The sequence below is a fragment of the Dermacentor albipictus genome, chromosome 8, assembly GCF_038994185.2.
Source record: "Dermacentor albipictus isolate Rhodes 1998 colony chromosome 8, USDA_Dalb.pri_finalv2, whole genome shotgun sequence".
In the NCBI taxonomy this organism is placed as follows: Eukaryota; Metazoa; Arthropoda; class Arachnida; order Ixodida; family Ixodidae; genus Dermacentor; species Dermacentor albipictus.
The window spans coordinates 55335762-55354658 of record NC_091828.1 but is presented as its reverse complement, the minus strand read 5'-3'; the positions used below and the strand labels follow the sequence as shown (position 1 = coordinate 55354658).

At 45.2% G+C, this 18897-nt stretch overlaps 1 protein-coding gene across 1 annotated transcript in view; it reads right to left on the bottom strand.

Moving 5' to 3' along the window:
• Positions 1-18897, bottom strand: part of LOC135921730 (sodium-coupled monocarboxylate transporter 1-like) — a 157432-nt gene that overhangs the window by 44361 nt on the left and 94174 nt on the right. The window contains exons 10-11 of the mRNA XM_065456027.2: positions 12648-12736; positions 2658-2767 (exon numbers count right to left, since the gene is read on the bottom strand). Of these exons, the coding sequence (XP_065312099.1) occupies positions 2658-2767; positions 12648-12736 (199 nt within the window). The remainder of the gene's footprint in view (positions 1-2657; positions 2768-12647; positions 12737-18897) is intronic.

The window sequence follows — 18897 nt, the reverse complement described above, 5'->3', positions numbered from 1 at the left end:
AAAAATGTGAACCGCGCAGCTCAGCAGCTGTGCTGTCCGCCTCTTTCAATCACAACTGCCAATGCGATTATAAGCGAAACATTCTAGAGCCAGCGGCAGTGCGAATGAGTGCTCATAGAATTCAAATACAGCAACAAAGCCTACGGTACGTTAAAATTTCATTTGCCCACGGAAGTTATCAGCTCTTAGCTTTTCACTTCACGCCATACGTATTGATCTATTTATCTTGAATGTTGTCTCCTTTTTTTGTCAAGACCATAGCACGTGGGCGCATGCTAGAAAGTGAATATACAGGGTGTTTCAAGGAACTCGCAATTTTTTTTAGTTGCCCGTGGGAGATATCCCAATTCTAGCCCATAGACTGGTCTACACGAAGAGGTGGACATTGCTTGCACAAAAAATTGGCATGCTCAGTCGACTAATTGACACAAATTCGCTAATTAAGTTGTCAGCTTATTACCTTATGACCCACATTGCAATTTACAAATCGTACATATGGAATCCGGAAGGCAGATCCACTTGGGACCAATTCTCAGGATTACACCAGTTTCAAGGTATTAGCTCCCGAACTTTGCGGAGAAATGCGTGGGCGTTCCAGTTACTTTCTTGACAAGACGTCGTTTTATGCAATCAAGCACAAAAGTAACTGGAACGGCAAATCATTTCTCCACAAAGTTCGGGAATCTCTAAAGTGGTGTCATCCTGAGAATTAGTCCCAATGGATCCACTTTGCGAACTCTCCGGTGAGAATTTGTCAATTGCAATATGTGCCATAAGGTAATTAGTTAGAAACTTTCTTAGTGGAGTTTTGGTAATTAGTTATTTACGCTTTCCAATTCATTGTGCAAGTAATGTCCGCCTGTTGGAGTAGACCAGCTCATGGACTATATTTGTGCTATATCTACCACAGGCAAGTTAAAAAAATATTGGAAGTATTCGCTGAAACACCCTGTATAACTTTAGCAAGAGATATTGAAAAGGATAACGTAAATCCGAAAAAAAATTATTCGCACTCCTACATCGAACGAAAAGCGTAGTATGCTACATACGGCTACACAGTACTCACGGAAGCACAACGTAGCATATGGCTAAATAATAATAGAAGTGGGCCAATATAAAGTTTGACGAATGCGAATCGTATCCGAATAGTCAATATCAAACATTGAATAGCCATACTCGGACCAATGTAGCCAGGAATAGAGCAGGAATATTTCTTTCCGTATTTAATTAGTCATTATACCTGTACTGACTAGCGCAAGAAAGCAGCCATCATCGACAAATGATAAGGTTTAAACATAACATTACTAACTAACCAAAAAAAAGATGCGCGAATAGCCTCCTAGCATTTATACAGCATTGTTGCGAAAGTTAGGTTAGGTTGCTGCACGACTCCCCTTCCATGGGCGCTACATAAGTGGCTGCTGAAAAATAAAGAATGTCCGGTTGCGCCCTAAAGGCGAAGCATCATATCGGCAGTCAACATCAGGAAAAAAGAAAACAGGGACTAGCCCAGGCAACCGCCTTGCAAAACGCCTATTGCGATAGCGCATTATTAGACAGCTATAGCAAGTAACGATCATAGTTTTATCGGCTGTATAAATCAGCAAACATTAGCTTGCTAACTAACTTAACAAGCATGGTGTCAGGCGCGCGCAGACAAACATGAACGCATCTTACTAGGTTACGCCACGACAGTTCGCTGTCAGAAAGCTGGCGTGTAAAAGAGCCTTAAAAGCCTGTAGGAAGGCACGTTGCAGGAACATTAATGCTTGCAGCGTTAAACAAGAAGCTCCTACACGAGTACACAGCCAAAAACAGGAATTGACATGTCGACTCCGTAGCATAGTGGCTGCTAAGCTCGAGGCAACGGAATCGAGGTCGGCTGCGGCACCCGCATCTTCTATGAGGGCGAAATGAAAAAATGCTCGTGTACGTAGATTCAGGCGCACATTAACAAATGGTGGTCACAAATAATCCGGTGTTCCCAAGTAATGCGTGCTTCATAATCATAGGGTGGTTTTGACATGACAAATGCCGCACTTTCAACACTAAATGAGAGACTACATTGAACAGACACCGGCTTTCATGCAGGTTTTAGCTGAAAAAGCGAAACAAAGCTTGTATAACCTCACTTGCATCTCTATTGTTTCGAAAAAGTTTGGCGATGTCTCACTTCTAATAATATGTGCTAATTTATTCATTCTTTTGCCCTTGGAAGAGCCGCAAACAGGCTTTATTAGGTAGTTGTTGGCTATTAAATGGTTAGTTTCAATTATTCAGAATTAGCTAATAGTTCGTTTTCGTATGGGAATAGTTAGTGCGAAATATTGAAGTCGCATTCGAGACTTCCAATGGAATTGGATAAAACTCACACCTAAATAATGTACATTGTTGAAAAAAAATCAAATCTGCTATGAAAAGGCGGTTTCACAAACGTTCTTGCAGTGCAGTTTACCAAATATAATACAACTTGATAAAACTATTGCACACTATCTACGTAAAACATATGGCGCAAAAGAGGCAAGCGTTGCTAGGTGGAATCAGTACTTATATTTATCATACTACTAAATGTTAGCGCTCGCTTGTTTACGGCTGTTGAATAATAACAAAACCCCGCAAGTGTGTAGGAGATGCACGTCAAGACTTATTTTTCTTACCCAGAAAGCGCATCACGTTCACCGCTGTTTTCTCGCTCATGTCGACGTACGGCGAAACGATGTCGATGTAGAACGTGGCTGCATGAGAGTTGACGATTGACGACACCGTGCTGTGGAACGTGAAAATCGAAGGGGTTATGGGCTTTGCGAAGCTTCTTCGAACCGGTTCAGCTTTTGGAGCTGAACAGCCGGCATTTGCGCTCAGTCATGCCCCGAAATACCGCACACTGCTATTCCATATGACCCATCTCACGAGCATGTTGACTCTATGAATGAAGCGAAGAGGCACAGCTTTAGGCTTAGCATCACCTCACTTGTTGCATTCTGGGTGCAGAGCGCTCGATTTCAATGGCGTTTTGCAAGTGTTCGATTACTAGTGTTCATTATTTTCTGTTGCAGCTAAATATAACTTTGCAGACTCAGCTGTAGTCGACATTTACTTAATGCGAAGAGTTACAAGAAGTTCAGGGCCGCGCGTTCATTGCGGGAAATTCTTAGGCCTAATTACGCCTGTCAACGAATGCGTCTCCGGTGTAATGGTTACCGTATTCGGATTCCGTACTAGCGGTACTCGGTTCGAATCCGGCCGTCGGACAAGTTTACGAATATTACGTATATAATTGCGCATATACAGACATTTACACGTATATCTCATGTGTGTATACAGCTCACGGCCACCAGTGACGTAAGTTTTCAGACTTCAATATCTCCAGGATTGGCCAAAAAACTGCCTTTAGTCCCTCAATGATCGTTCGCATCAAAATGCCCGTACACTGTCGTAGTCTTCAGGTAATCAGCCTCTAACCGCATGGCCCGATAATTATATCGCAAAGGTGTAGAAACATATTGGCATTACATAGAAAACCTGCCTTTTTTATAGTAACCCACGGTAAAAGAGCAGTGAAAGAAGAGCATTTTAATTACTTTCGTTAGTTATGTTGGACCTAGTGATAAGAAAATATACGTAACAAAGTGCGGTCGCACCTTTGCGATTGAATCACGCACATTACTGTAGTTACAAGAATACAGAAAGCCCACAACGAAGGTACTGGCTTGAATATCTGGTCCGCTTCCAGCTGCTTTGCACGACTTCACGTCGCTAATCTCAAACTAACGCGCTTGCATTGTGCTGTGAAATTTGCTTTAAAGTGAACTTTGCATATTCGCGTGCACCTATGCTGAGTAGCAGACTTGATCCTTCTGCATGAAAAGAAGAAAAATTACCGGAGCCCCTTGGGGCGATCTGGGGCGCCATAGCGTAAACCTATTCCAATCCTGCACTCAACCCTCCTCGATTCGTCAAAAAGCTTTTTTGATCACCCCCACTTCGCCTTTCTGTCACGCGATGTCACGCAAACCGCAATAGCTCTTCATATGATATCGCATGTACGCACTGATTATGCATGACTGGACTGAAGAAAGGAGAAATATTTATTTCTGATTCAACGCCTTTTCGCCATTAGCCCTCTGCCATTGGTCCAAAATTTTCGGGCTGCACCCACTTCACCTGCCTGTCACACGATGTCAGATAACCGCGAAAACTCACCGCGTAAAAGATGTATTAATGTGCCTAACAAAACTGATTTTTCTTTAGAATAACCGTAACGTTACGACAGAAATAACGTTCCGACAGGAATAAAAGATGGCTGCCGCCGATCGCTCAGGCACTGGCTACTCACATCTGCCGACGAGCATGCGTTTATTTGCGTGTTATAAAATTGTTGACGTTGCCGTGTAACGCTATCGAGCACTTTTGGCACGTTCACGGCAGCGCTCTGCCAAATCTTTGCCGAGGATACGCTTTAGTGGCCTTCCTAACCTGGCATTGCACGCGACTGTGATTTTCGACCAGCCATGGCAAGCCAAGGGAAAGTGGACCAATCACAAACGGCGACACCACCCTCTTAGTCCGGTTATCTATTTTGAGTGCGCTGGCTTGGCGCCATCGGTACTTTCTCCATTTGAGCGTGTTCCTCACCTCATGGCAGCCAATTGGTAAATAAATACCGCTAAATGTAGGCAATGTTTTTCGTTTTGAAAGCAAACAAACGTGGCGTCCTATGAACAATGAGAGTGTTGCTTGGGCTGTTAAGGCCAAGCTGTTGGGCTGTTCAGGACACGCAGGACGCTGCGTGACGCTTCCCGATGCTTCCATCGGCAGCTACGTTAATTTGGGGTCAGGAGATTGCAATAAAAACATATTGGAACAGTTTCACGATACAGGTCCGTTGTTTAAGCTAAGCTCTCAAGAATGCTCTCTGGAAACATTACACATTACCCATCTTATACGACATCTCTCATCAGCAACCTTTTATTATGGCACTGTCTCTTCCCTTTTTCTCTTTCCCAAAAGACACGGCGCCTTCATGTCCGCGACCTTCAAGGTGTGCCCTATGTGTCTAGCTTATCGCGTGTAATATGGACAGTTGCTCAATCTAAACCGCGCGATGGGAACGCGCTGAAAAGGCAGAGGCGCTTACACCGCTGAATAGAAATGCGTGGACTGCGTCGTCGTGCTTCTGAGGAGCGAGCCCATACTGCGACGAAGTTACGTTTTGCACTTCACGCCGATCGCCTGATCGTTTCTGCCTCATTTAAGCTTGGCGCCGTGAGTTTCGGTAACGCTTTCGGCGCCTGGCTAGCCTCGCCAGTTGCCGCGTGGTGATGTAGGCGTGCCGCCTGTGCTACGCGACGCAAGACGCTCAATTTTGCCCACATGACCACAGCCGGCGACGCCGCCTCCTACGCTTGACAGCTGGGTCTCTTATCTCAGCACATTTTGCAGCGCCACCATGTTACACCTTGGATGTCGACTTGGATATATCATCACCAGTCCAAAAGTTACTGGTACTCTGCGCACCTTTTCATTGGCTGTAAAGGTGAAGGTGGCACTGTGATCCATAAAGCGTGGGTCACCTGCTGGGTCCGATGCTTGCCAGCTCAGTTTTAAATCGAAGTTTTTTTTTTCTGCTCTACTCCCGACTTTCCGGGCACGGCTGCTGTAGGCTTGCTCGCGCGCGCCGCTTGGTTTCTTGCAACACCACCAGGTGGTGCTCGCCTTCACGCATACTGGTTGCAGTGACGAGATTGTATTTGAAGAGAAAAGAGCATGGAAGAGAACCAGATGGAAAAGGAACTGGTGCGACCAATTTCAACTGGAAGAAAACCGAAGAGAAAATTCTTAAGCGCACAGCCACAGGCCAGATGAGGTTCCTTAGGCTGATTAATGAACTAGGACCCAAAAGTAAGGAAGCTCTGGTGAAACTAGTGGAAGTACTGTATAAGATGGAGGAATATCAGGCAGTTGGGGCCAAATCAGAATGAATGTATTTTTTAAAGCTAAGGGGGAGAAAGATAGAATTCAGTCGTATAGGCCTTTGACCATTACATCGGCAAGATACAGCTAGGTTAACAATGCAGGCAATCAAATTAAAGCTGCAAGAATAGGCAGAGAATAATGGCATCTAGCGAGAACTTCAGAATGGCTTTAGAATAGGTAGCCGTTTGGATGATAACTTCTTTGTTCTTACTCAGTGTCTTGAAATATCAAGAGTAGGAAGGGTACCATTATATGTGGCCTTTTTAGACATAACAGGAGCGTACGACAAAGCAGACCGGGACATTGTGTGGGATATTCTGGAAGGGGAAGGCTTAGGCGACGAGTGTCTACAGCTTTTGATCGAAATTCACCTGGAAAATGCCGTTTGTGCTGAATGGGAAGGGTTGAGCAGCGAGGAGAAGAAAGCTGATATCAACAATTGACTGAGGCAGGGGAGCCCTTTATCCCCTCTGCTGTTTAAGATGTACATGGTGAGGATGGAGAGGACTCTAGAAGGAAGCAATATCGGGTGTAATTTCTCATACAAACACGCGTGTACAGAACTAGAGCAGAAGCTCCGAGCTACGACATTGTGTTGCTAGTTAAGAAGCAAAGTGATTTGCAACCTCTGGCTAATATATGTGGTGAGGAAAGCGGGAATTCAGGTTTGAAATATAGCGTTGGAAAATCAGGTGTTATGGTATTCAATGAAAACAGTCAACACACAGTGGCAATGTAGGGCTGGGAAACACCTTGGGAAAAGAATATAAATAACTTGGTTTATGAATAAACGAAGGCAATTGATATATGGGACCACATGAAAAAAGAATAACAACAAAGGGGAAGAGAAATGCAGACATCATGAACGACAGAGTGCTATGGGGACACAATAGGTACGAGATGCTCCGAGATAGGTGGAAAGGTATAATGGTTCCAGGACTTACTTCTGCAAATGCCGTTGCTTGCTTGAAAACAGGCGTACAATCAGGACTCGATGGCAACCAAAGACCAGTGGGACGCCTCGCATTGGATGCTCACGGGAAGATTAGAAATGAAGCTGTGCAGTGTGATATGGGCTGGGCTAGCTTTAAAGTGAGGGGAGCTCACAGTAAAATTCAGTATAAAGAACTACTGAGGAATATGGAAGAAAGTAAACGGGCTGGTAGAGTGTTCAGGTATCTGTATAGGAAAAACATTGATTAACAGTAGGGGAAAATAACCAGCAAGTATGCGGCCTGTAAGGTGTGCAACAAAGCAACAAAGACGGTCAAACGGGAAGTCAGAGTGGCTGAAATAATCTCATGGGTGGCGGCAATGGAAAGGAAACCTGCCAAGAGTAACTACTTAAGAGGAAAAAGCGAAATCATATAAGAAACAATTTGTGATAACTCAAAGGGCAGCTCCTTACTTTTGGAAGCGAGATCAGGATGTCTTGGAATACGCACCTATACAGTAAGATATAAGAAAGAAGAAGAAGCATGTGTTTGCTGCGGTAAAGCTAGGGAAAGGACCGATCATGTTTTATTAGAATGTGAAGATATATCTGCCCAGCGGTCTATTTAAGCACCACTAGCCTCGACGCCCTTGGGTTCAGTGAGGGCAGGGTGAAAGTGAGCATGTCCGCAATAAAGATTACTAAGAGGAGATAGGAAGATTGGTGGGAGAAACGTAGGGAAACGGGAAAAAAACGGAGACGTACAAAACAAAGCTCACAGTAGGGGGTCAGAAAATTTGGTTATGGGAATTCATTGTGTTTTTTAGTGCGAAAGCAAAAGTGCTCGCACTTTCGGCCCATCGGTGGTCGTGGCGCCTCCTTACACAGCTGCGCGTCACGTGACCGTGTGACGTCACGCCAGACAGAGAGACGGGGCCCCAGCTCGCGGCACCGATGGTGGAGGCGAAACCTTGCGCGGCGCTACTGCAGCGCTACCGAGAGAGGGCGCTCGCTGGTGTGACGTCACGCTAGGAGGATAAATGGGGCTACAGCTCGGCTCCTCGCAGTGGTCGGCGCGCTGCCTTGCGCTATGTCGAATGATGTATAGCCATAAGTTTAACAAAGGGCAACCATGTCTACACCATCAGCCGAACCAAGGCGCAGCCAAGGGTATTGCTTTCGCAATCTTCCAGGCTTAACCAAGCTAAGCCTTCAGCCATTTTTTTTCGCTTATAACGTAGGTAGGATATTCGGCAGTATAATAGCAAGAGCTTGGTGGCGCAGCCCACTGCCAAGTTTCAAAGGGACGTTCATAACGTCCACCCATCCATTCAGTGGTCGGCGCCGCCGCGGCAGCTGTTCTGCAGCTCAGCTTTCTGTCGTTCTAAGCTTCTTTTCTAGTGCAGCTGTTCACAGTTTGTGTATGGCACGCGCTGTGCTTGCTTCCTATGCGACAAAACTGCAGCTAATGGGCTGTGGAGATTGCGTGCTGAGATGTGATCGTGTAAACATTCCAATCGTCCATCGCCTGAAGAAAGCACTTGGAGCTGGCATCTCAACAGCGTGGTGGCCACGTATGCAGGACCTCGCAAACGTGCACAAGCAAATGGCTCCAAAGCGTGCATTCGGCATTGAGGACACCCAGGCCCGAAAGAAGCGTCCCGCATAACAGGAGCGTCCTCACTACGCAGCAAAACGTGGCACAGACCGTGTATGTATACAATTATAGTAATTCATTGAATTAGGTACAGCCACATAATTCAAATAAAGTTTAACGCTTCTACCACGATCGTGGCGATGTGCCATGTGAGGGAATGATAATACTCGACCCTCTCATAGATTATAACCAGTGACGAACAGCGCCTCAAGCAAACACGTCTTCGTGCCTGTTCTGTGGATTACGCAGACAAACAGCAGTGGCACACCCACGGTAACTTTTATCATCAACTCACAACTCTCGTATTGGACTAGAGTAGAAAAAATTTGATTCGCTACCAACATCACCACTAATTCTCTTCAACAAAGCCAGCAGCATACAAAGCTTCCCTTACATCGATTTTTAAACTGCGTAGGATGCACATATTTTTAGGTGGCCAATGAGTTTAAATGCATTTTGGAATGAAATCGATTTCGCCGATCCGAGGCATTTTCTTGTGTTGGGGTATCGTGCACATTCTCAAGCGCAACGGTTCCCCTGTTTGTCCTGAATGGATGCTTATCACCCTCCTTAATTTCGATTGCAACGTACTCACAATCACTATTCTTCGGCGCTGAGGGCACCTGATGAGCTTTCTAGATTGTAATCAGCAGGAGTCGTCAGTACCTGCCAGAAAGATACACCATCTGTCTTTCCCAACTCGAGACATCACAGTATATATGGTGTCGCGGTTTGCACGTGGTCATCCTGTTTCTTTGGACGAAGAGAAGGCACTTCACCGTCTGGATAACCTGCATATATTTAGTGTCCCCACAGCATTTGGCTATCCACAGTCATTTGCGGCATTACCTTCAGCCTCATTCTTTAAAGCATGGAAAAAAATGCTAAACAGAGATTCACGTGTTCAGGGTGTTGCGCTCCCTGGTAGCGACATAGTGAATGTGCCGCATTCGCCGACAACATTACATTGTCGCTTGCCTATGAGTATAGCCTGCCAAAAGAGGTGAGGCGTGCAGACAGGACACAGAAGTAGAGAAGTGGACAACACGAAAGCCGACTACCAACTGATGGGAGCACTGATGCGAAAAACAGAAAGAAGACACAAAACTCATCTGCGCAAGCTCAGGAATGGTAACACCACGTGTCAGTCGTGTACACGTGCCGGTCTAGATGAGAGATAACTGTTAAGGCACTTAACCTCTTCCTTATGTAAAGTAATCGAAGGCGGACTCACGCACGCACTTCCACTATTATAGATATACCATGCCTCTACCATAAGACGCATATCTTCATTCTTATGCCTGTACAATATCGCGCATTCCTCTAACTCTCGCGTGCAGTTACAATCTTGGCAATGTAGAGAAAGATTAGTAGGCGATCCACCGGCTAACGACCTTTTATGTTCCATTAGCCTCTGATTGATACACCGTCCCGTTTGCCATACGTAGAACTGGCCACAGCTAAGGGGAATTTTATAAACCACACCCATACTGCAGTCAGTAAACCTGTTGTTCTTATTGTGCTTCACTGGACAAAGATCTGTTCGTTTTTTGCCTTTTACTTGCTCCTTTTTCCTTTCTACGGCAGCTCATAAGCTTATTGGGAGCAGTGAAAGCAACATTAACATCATATCTACTTGCAACTTTTTAAAGCCTGTGCGACACTGCATCAATATAAGGAATAGCCGCTACTATTTTTTTGCTATTACTGCTTTCTGTAATCACGTCCGTCCCCCTCGATACCGACTTCTTTAGGCGCTCAGCCACAGTGGCCACTGCTACACTAGGATAACCTGTTTCTAACAGGCGCCGGACCTGCGCATTAAAACTGGCGCTATTTTTGCGCATGCAGGATCTGGTGAGAGAAGACTTAAGGAACGTAATGGTAATTGCGTTTTTTACTGCTTTGGAATGCTTGGATTGAAAGTTAAGCAATGGCTTCGAAGATCCTGGGGAGTACTGCCAACAAACATGATTTTGTTCAAAGACCAAGGAAATCAAGAAACTGAATTACGCGTCGCTGAGGAAATTCCTTGGTAAATTTTAATCTTCCTCCATAAAGTTTCAATCGCTCACCTACTGAGGTAGCAGCGGAATCGAATTTTCCGCTATTGCAAACAATCAGGTAATCATCAACGTAACGAAATATCTTGATAACGCTATCACGTAAGGCTTTCTCTAAGCAGTTGTCAACCTTACTCAGGTAAATATTGCTAAGAATAGGGGCAACCTTTGAGCCAATACAAATGCCTGATCTCTGCAGAAAAAACGCCATCTCTCCACCCAATCAGCGTCGACTTCAAGTACATTGAAATAATTTCGAGAAAAGCTCCCGTGGAAACACCACATTTGTCAATGAAAGCCGACTCTTGCACTTGTTCTTTAATGCACTCATTTACTGAATTTAGCAACCCGCCATGAGGAAAGGAATAATACAGGTCTTCGATATCCATACTAAAAGCTGTAAAATCACCAGGATTTTCGTCTCTCAAATACTGAACCAGTGCCTGACAATTACGCAAGCAAAAGGGGTCTGAAAAAACTAGTTTAGCTGAGCAGTTCCGTAGGTAACTAGCGACACAGAGCTGCCACGTCCCTTTCTCTGACACTGTAGCACGAAAAGTAATTTCTTGCTTATGGGCCTTCGCCGACAAAAACAGTTCTAAGGTGGGGGATTTTGCTTTCTGGACATTCCAGACAACCTTGTCAAGATTATGTCTTGACAAGACATAATCTTGGTAGACTTGTCAGACATAACTTGTCAAGACATAATCTTGAAAAAGGTTGTCTGTAATGCCAAGAAAGCAAAATCCCTCATCTTAGAACTGTTTTTCTCGGCGAAGACCAATAAGCAAGAATTTTGTTTTCGTGCTATAGTGTCAGAGAAAGGTACGTGGCCGATCTGGGTCGCTAGTTACCTACAGAACTGCTTAGCTACACTAGTTTTTAACACTAGGTCCGGCGCCTATTAGAAGCAGGTTAGCCTAGTGTAGCAGTGGCCACTGTGGCTGAGCGCCTAAAGAAGTCGGTCTCGAGGGGGACGGACCTGATTACAGAAAGCAGTGATAGCAAAAAAAGAGTAGTGGCTATTCCGCATATTCATTCAGTGTCGCACAGGCTTATAAAAGTTGCAAGAAGATATGATGTTAATGTTGCTTTCACTGCTCCCAATAAGCTAGGTAAGATATGCGCCGCCGTAGAGAGGAAAAGGGAGCAGGTAAAAGGCAATAAACGAAGAGATATTTGTCCAGTGAAGCACGTTAAGAGCAACAGGTTTACTGACTGTCGTATGGGAGTGGTTTATAATATTCCCTTTAGCTGTGGCCAGTTCTACGTAGGGTAAATGGGACGGTGTATCAATCAGAGGCTAATGGAACATAAAAGGTCGTTAACCGGTGGATCGCCTGCTAATCTTTCCCTACGTTGCCAAGATTGTAACTGCACGCCAGAGTTAGATGAATGCGCGATATTGTACAGGCATGAGAATGAAGATACGCGTCGTATGGTAGAGGCATGCCATATCTATAATAGTGGAAGTGCGTGCGTGTGTCAGCCTCCGATTACTTTACATAAGGAAGAGATTAAGTGCCTTAACAGTAATCTCTCACGTAGACCGGCACATGTACCGGACTGACACTTGGTGTTACCATTCCTGAGCTTGCGCAGATGAGTTTTGTGTCTTATTTCTTTTTTTTAGCCTCAGTGCTCCCTTCAGTTGATAGTCGACATTCGTGTTGTCCACTTCTCTAGTGTTTTGTCCTGTCTGCACGCCTCACCTCATTTTTGCATAATGGTACTGGCTTCTACTATCACCCTTAGGTTCACGCTTAGGTTCGCCAGTTGGTCCCCAAATACCCAGACATGCACCAATCATTTCTTTCGTGCGGTCGGTCATATGCTTCCACATAAATGTTGTCACCTATGGCACAGGTCACGTGATTAGGAAAAAGAACGTTAACGAGAAGTAAAACTTGCTATGGAACATAAATCCGTTCCAGCACGAGCTTTACTGCGTTCATTCGGGCGTCTTTCGTTATTAACAACATTTAGAGGTTACGATCGTCAACGTCATAAGTCTCACCTTGTGGAAGCGCTTAGCAAACCAGCCAAGAATAGTCCCCGCACCATTGTGACGTCAGACAGCCGCTCTCTTATGAAATATGGAACAACCTGAGGCATAGAAAAAACATGACTATTCGGACAAAGTAGCAAATTAGTAGGTAGAAAATGAGGAAACAGTTATACGAAGTAAGGATTGTACTTTTATGGCCGTATACACTTTTAAACATTCATTTACTAACTAAATTAACAAGCACGGTGTCACAAGTGCTATTGTAAACTTGAACACTCCCCTCTCAATAATCGCGTAAACTCGCTGTCAAAACGCTGCATTGAGGAATCGCGGCAGCAGCAGCGAGCGAATTCACCTCCGTGCATTTCTCGCTTCAACGCGAACAAAACTTTTAACGCACAAGCCATGCGAAGCTACCGACACTAAGCGCACACTGCAAACATCCCAGATCGCCTTGAAAATGAGGCGGTTCGCACTTTTGCCAGGCCACACATCGCTTTCAGGATATGGCGCACACACGGCCGTGCGTAAGCAGCAGCCGTCGGAAAACCCCCTCCCTCGGCTCGTCCCCGGGCATCGTGCGCTTCCGCTCCGCCTCCCCCTCTCGCGCACGCGCGATTGAGCCGCGTGCGCTGGCTCACCAACGCACGCTTTCACTCGCACATACAGCCAACGGCGCGCGGCGACGATTTCATCGCCCCTGTACTTTATACGGGGCCTGACGACGACGGCGACGCCGACGGCAGAAATGCGCCTGGAGTGGGGATATAATTTCTGTCGCAGCAACAGTTCAACCTGCCCTTTTTTGCCAAATAAGCGACACATCATACCCCACTGAACAGGACGTTTTGAAGACGTCTTAGGCTAGCGCAAATGAACTAAAACGGCTACAGCTATTCAGGACGGCTACAAGACGTATTTTCACGTACGTCGGTCTGGAAAGCGTTCTTCGAAAGACGGCTGGGGGTTATCGTGTTAAGATGTCGTCTGCGCAAATATTGGAAACACGTCTTTGAAACGTCGTGAGAAGACGGCTTGATAACGTTTTGCGTAAGCGTATGGAAGATAGCTGCGTGTGTTTTTGAATATATCTGAAATAAGACATGTCGATGCTTTTCTCGGCTTACACGGCTGTCACATATCTTCCCAAAATGACTATACCTAGTATAAATACGTCCACTTCTTCGTACCTTCTCATAGCGTTCATATATGTACGTCACAGAAAAAAAGCATGGATCGAGCGTAAATTTAATAGCGCTAACAAGATTGACAACGTGCACATACATAAGCCAACATTATTCAAGACTTTAGTCAATACGCAATTTGGTTCAGAATAAATACAAGGACGTGCGTAAGTGCACGTGAAAGAAAGACATACCGGCGCAAATAACGCACTGTACACTGCTCGATACATATATACCGCAGTGCTTCAATGTTTTTTTAAATAGATATACCTAAGTTCTTGAGTGCGTTATATACCGTGAGTTCTTTTTTTTTTCCGTGTGGGCGGCTCTGTTTGCAGTGTTTTACCCATCCAGCCTCTGCTGACAAAAATATCTCTCATGAAAGAAGTTTTCAATACGCTCAATGAGTACATATGACTGTAAGACTTTGACAATCAGCGCCTTTGCTATACTGTTCTGAGCACCTGTGTAAGACACAGGTTTTCAGAATCCGCATGCCAGTGTAATTTAAGCCTTGCGATTCTGATGAATAATGCCAGAAACATCATGTATTTAGTTCTGACATTAGCAGAGTCAGTGATTCGCATAAAGCATGGTACGGAATTGTGTTGCACTTAAAACGAAGCATTAACCGACAGATGTTGTTAAGGTCATATGTTACTTAAAAAAAGCTTGTACTATGACGCCAGAAAGAAACATGCTGTACGGTTTAGCCGTCGTCAGATAGGAATTGCAATACATCCCCCGTCATCTTACGGTAGGGTATTTCTTTGGTCTTTCAGTTTTGCAAAGGTGCACACATACGCACGTAGAGCTCTCCCCTTTTGTACGGCCCTTCCTTGTATCCATGTCGGTTTCGGCGGTTAAATAAATCCCGCCAGGCCAGCTAGGCGTTTCCACGCTGCTGTTCATTGCTGCTTCATTTCTTATTACCTTTTATTTCATCAGCACTTCATGGGTGACCTGTGAAGTGTTACTCTCCTATAGCAATTTCCCCTAAAGCTCCTATCGGAATGTGAACAGAAATTGCAATTTTAAGGTTGTTACAAACGTTTAGCATAGCGCTATGCATCGCTATACACCGTTGCCGCGACGGTCTCCGGCACAAGTCCGATCGGTGCATGCTCGCTAAGCTGCGCCATTAGCACGCGTAGCGAGGTTTAGGCAATACACATAAACCAGCTGGTAGCTGGCAGAGGCGATAGCGCAATGGTCGAGCGGCATATGATCAATGCTTCTTCAATCAATGTTGCGGTGGGTACCTGCGAGTTATGTGTGCCCACTCGCACGTAGCGCCAAGCGTTGAGCAAGACTTGGCAGCAGCAGCCGTGGCAAGAAGGACACACCACTAAGCAGTACTTTTTTGGCTACGCAGATCGGAGCACAGTAATCGGCAAGCGCTGATTTCAACCGCCGTTGTGCTGACAAGCATACGGCTATCTTGGCACGTGGACTTCACGCCTACCATCCCCGCCAGTCGATATCACCGTGGCCACCTGGTGACACCTCGCAACGCTACCACAGAACTGGACCGCTCCGTGGCGCCGCCAGCACTATAAAAAAGGGATCCGTTTCGTCCTGCGCTTCACTTGGCAGCAGCAGCCGTGGCAAGAAGGACACACCACTAAGCAGTACTTTTTTGGCTACGCAGATCGGAGCACAGTAATCGGCAAGCGCTGATTTCAACCGCCGTTGTGCTGACAAGCATACGGCTATCTTGGCACGTGGACTTCACGCCTACCATCCCCGCCAGTCGATATCACCGTGGCCACCTGGTGACACCTCGCAACGCTACCACAGAACTGGACCGCTCCGTGGCGCCGCCAGCACTATAAAAAAGGGATCCGTTTCGTCCTGCGCTTCACTTGGCAGCAGCAGCCGTGGCAAGAAGGACACACCACTAAGCAGTACTTTTTTGGCTACGCAGATCGGAGCACAGTAATCGGCAAGCGCTGATTTCAACCGCCGTTGTGCTGACAAGCATACGGCTATCTTGGCACGTGGACTTCACGCCTACCATCCCCGCCAGTCGATATCACCGTGGCCACCTGGTGACACCTCGCAACGCTACCACAGAACTGGACCGCTCCGTGGCGCCGCCAGCACTATAAAAAAGGGATCCGTTTCGTCCTGCGCTTCACTTGGCAGCAGCAGCCGTGGCAAGAAGGACACACCACTAAGCAGTACTTTTTTGGCTACGCAGGTTAGTCTTCGCTTTTATACGGCATTAACCATTCTGTTCTTAACTTTTGTCACGCCTGCTGCTGCCAAAGTTACTCCCGTGGTTTTTTTTTAGCAATGCCTAGTAATGCAGAACTTGCTCGCGATGTTGACGCCCTTCGGAAAGAAATCGCAGAAATGCGTGAAAGTTTGCGCATGATGAACCACCTGTACGAAGAATCAAGGGGAAAATGTGACGCTGTGAATGCAGAGAACAAAACGCTCGCAAAGGAAAATGAAAAGCTGGCTAGAAGGGTAGCGGACCTCGAGCAGTATTCTCGTACAAACAATGTCGAGATCCGGGGTGTGCCGTCCACACAGGGCGAGAATTGTGTCGCTATTCTCCAAAAAATCGGCGACAAGATTGGCTGCCCTGTGGCACCATCTGACATTGACATTGTTCACCGCGTCCCTGCGAAGAAGGATAAACACATCATTGCACGCTTCTGTTCCCGCACTAAGAAGACTGATTTCATAAATAAGGCCAGAAAAGCACGACTAAACACTACTACTCTCGGCTTCCCTCCATCTGCAGAGGCGAAGGTCTTCATTAACGACCACTTAACACAAGACAACAAACGTCTGTTTGCTCAAGCCCTCGAACTAAAAAAGCAGCACAACTGGAAATTCCTATGGACGGACAACTGCCGCATCAAAGCACGAAAGACAGAAGGAGGCCGCGTGTACGTTATTTCTAGCACACGCGACCTTTCGCTAATCGCCTCGTAGCTGTCCAAGCCTTCCGTTTCTACATCTAATCAAATAAATATTCCAAACAATGTATTTTTCTTCAGAAGAACTAAAACGTTCACTAAATAACAGCAGGCTCACCCATAAATCCCTGATACACTTCAACATACGTAGCCTCTCAAAGAACTATGATAACATGATAGATTTCTTTTCTAATCTAAATAACCCTTTCACTATCATTTGCCTGTCAGAAGTATGGCTGACAAACGCTGATAGCAAGCTATTTGGTATACGCGGTTACACAATGGAAGTATGTGTCCGTAAAGATGCTCGGTATGGTGGTTCAGCAATTCTTGTCCAAGATAACCATCCATATCACCGTCGCCATGATCTATCTTTCTCTTGCCCTAACGTTGAATCTGTATTTTTGGAATTCGATAAAACTTTTCTTTCAGCTAACAGTCGAAACACAATAATTGGATCAGTATACCGTTCTCCATCATCTTGCTCTGCAAACTTTTGTTCTCAACTAGATGCTATCTTGAACATCATTGCAAACGAAAACAAAAATGTTGTCATCCTCGGTGACATAAACATAGATATTACTAACCCCAATGATAGTCATTGCTCTAATTATACCAACTGCTATGCGGGATATGGCCTAGATTCATTAATAACCGTACCCACAAGATGTCCTCCGTCCGGATCTCACACTTTAATAGATCATGTATTATCTAACTTACACATAGAGCATTGTGCTGGCGTAGTCACTGTTCCCATAACAGACCACTATCCCATATTCGTTCTATTAAAGTCTATTAACACACCGTACCAACGAAACATAAAAACGGCAAACTTTCACACCACTAAGTTCATTAGTCAAATTGCTGAAATCGACTGGAACCCGATTCTTTCTATAACAGACCCAATCCTAGCATTCGAACAATTTAACAACAAAGTTAAAAGCGTGTACTCGGAGTGTACTAACATAACACAACATACTCACTGGTTCTCCGCCCCTAGAAACCTATGGATAAGAGGATCCCTCTTAAAAAGTATTAAAAAACGTGACAACCTCCACAAAAAATTAAAACGCCAACCTTTTAATGTAACTTTAAAGTCGCGGTACATAACTTATTCTAACACACTTACCAGACTCTTGAAAGAAGCCAAGCGTTCCTACTTCGAGACAATGGTTGTTAAACACACAAATAACACCCGCAAAACCTGGGATACCATTAGGTCATTTCTTCATCTGTCTTCACCAAACCACGCACTGAACCAACTTAATACAGGAACAAGGGTAGTAACGGAAGCCACTGACATCGCAAATGAATTCAATACTTTTTTCTGTCCTACACATGATCATTCACTAGACAGTATACCACAGCCAGTACTCAGGCAAACCCCTTATTCATTTTACTTGTTCCCTACATCACCCAAAGAAGTATCTGATTCAATCGCTAGTTTACGAACTACAGGTCCCGGCCTTGATAATTTACACCCTTCTAAAATCAAATTAGTATCGTTCCATATCGCCGATGTACTAGCGCACATTGTTAACTGCATGTTCATAACAGGCGTTTTCCCCGATGAATTAAAACACGGTAAAATAACTCCCATATTAAAAAAATGTAACAAAGAATTAATTTCAAACTACCGTCCTATCTGTATGCTATCTTTTTTTAGCAAAGTCATTGAGAAACTACTTGTAACCCGCTTAACAAACTATTTTCACAAATTTAATCTTCTCTCGCCTGAACAACACGGGTTTCGTAAAGGTTATTCGACCGAAACAGCTATAACATTGAAGCGGTATAAGCCTTGGAATAGAAGATGAAGAAGCGCAGGAGTCTGGGTTCAGGAGAAGAGAAGAAGGAAGTGAGAATAAAATGTAGACAAGATGGACGCCAGTTCCACAGCAATGCTTTACGTTTACTGTGTCCTTTAAGTAGGAACGCTACATTATTTTGGCGCAGCCGACAGCGAACTCCAACATGTGGGTGAGATTTTTCCTTGAGGAGACCTCCGCGGACAAGATCATCTTTTCGAGATACCAAGCTGAAGATGAACCAGCGGTGGAACTACCTCGCGAACTCAACTCGGCAGAACTCATGAACCTGGTTTTAGAGAAGGCTTCCATGGACCCTGATGAACTACGTCGG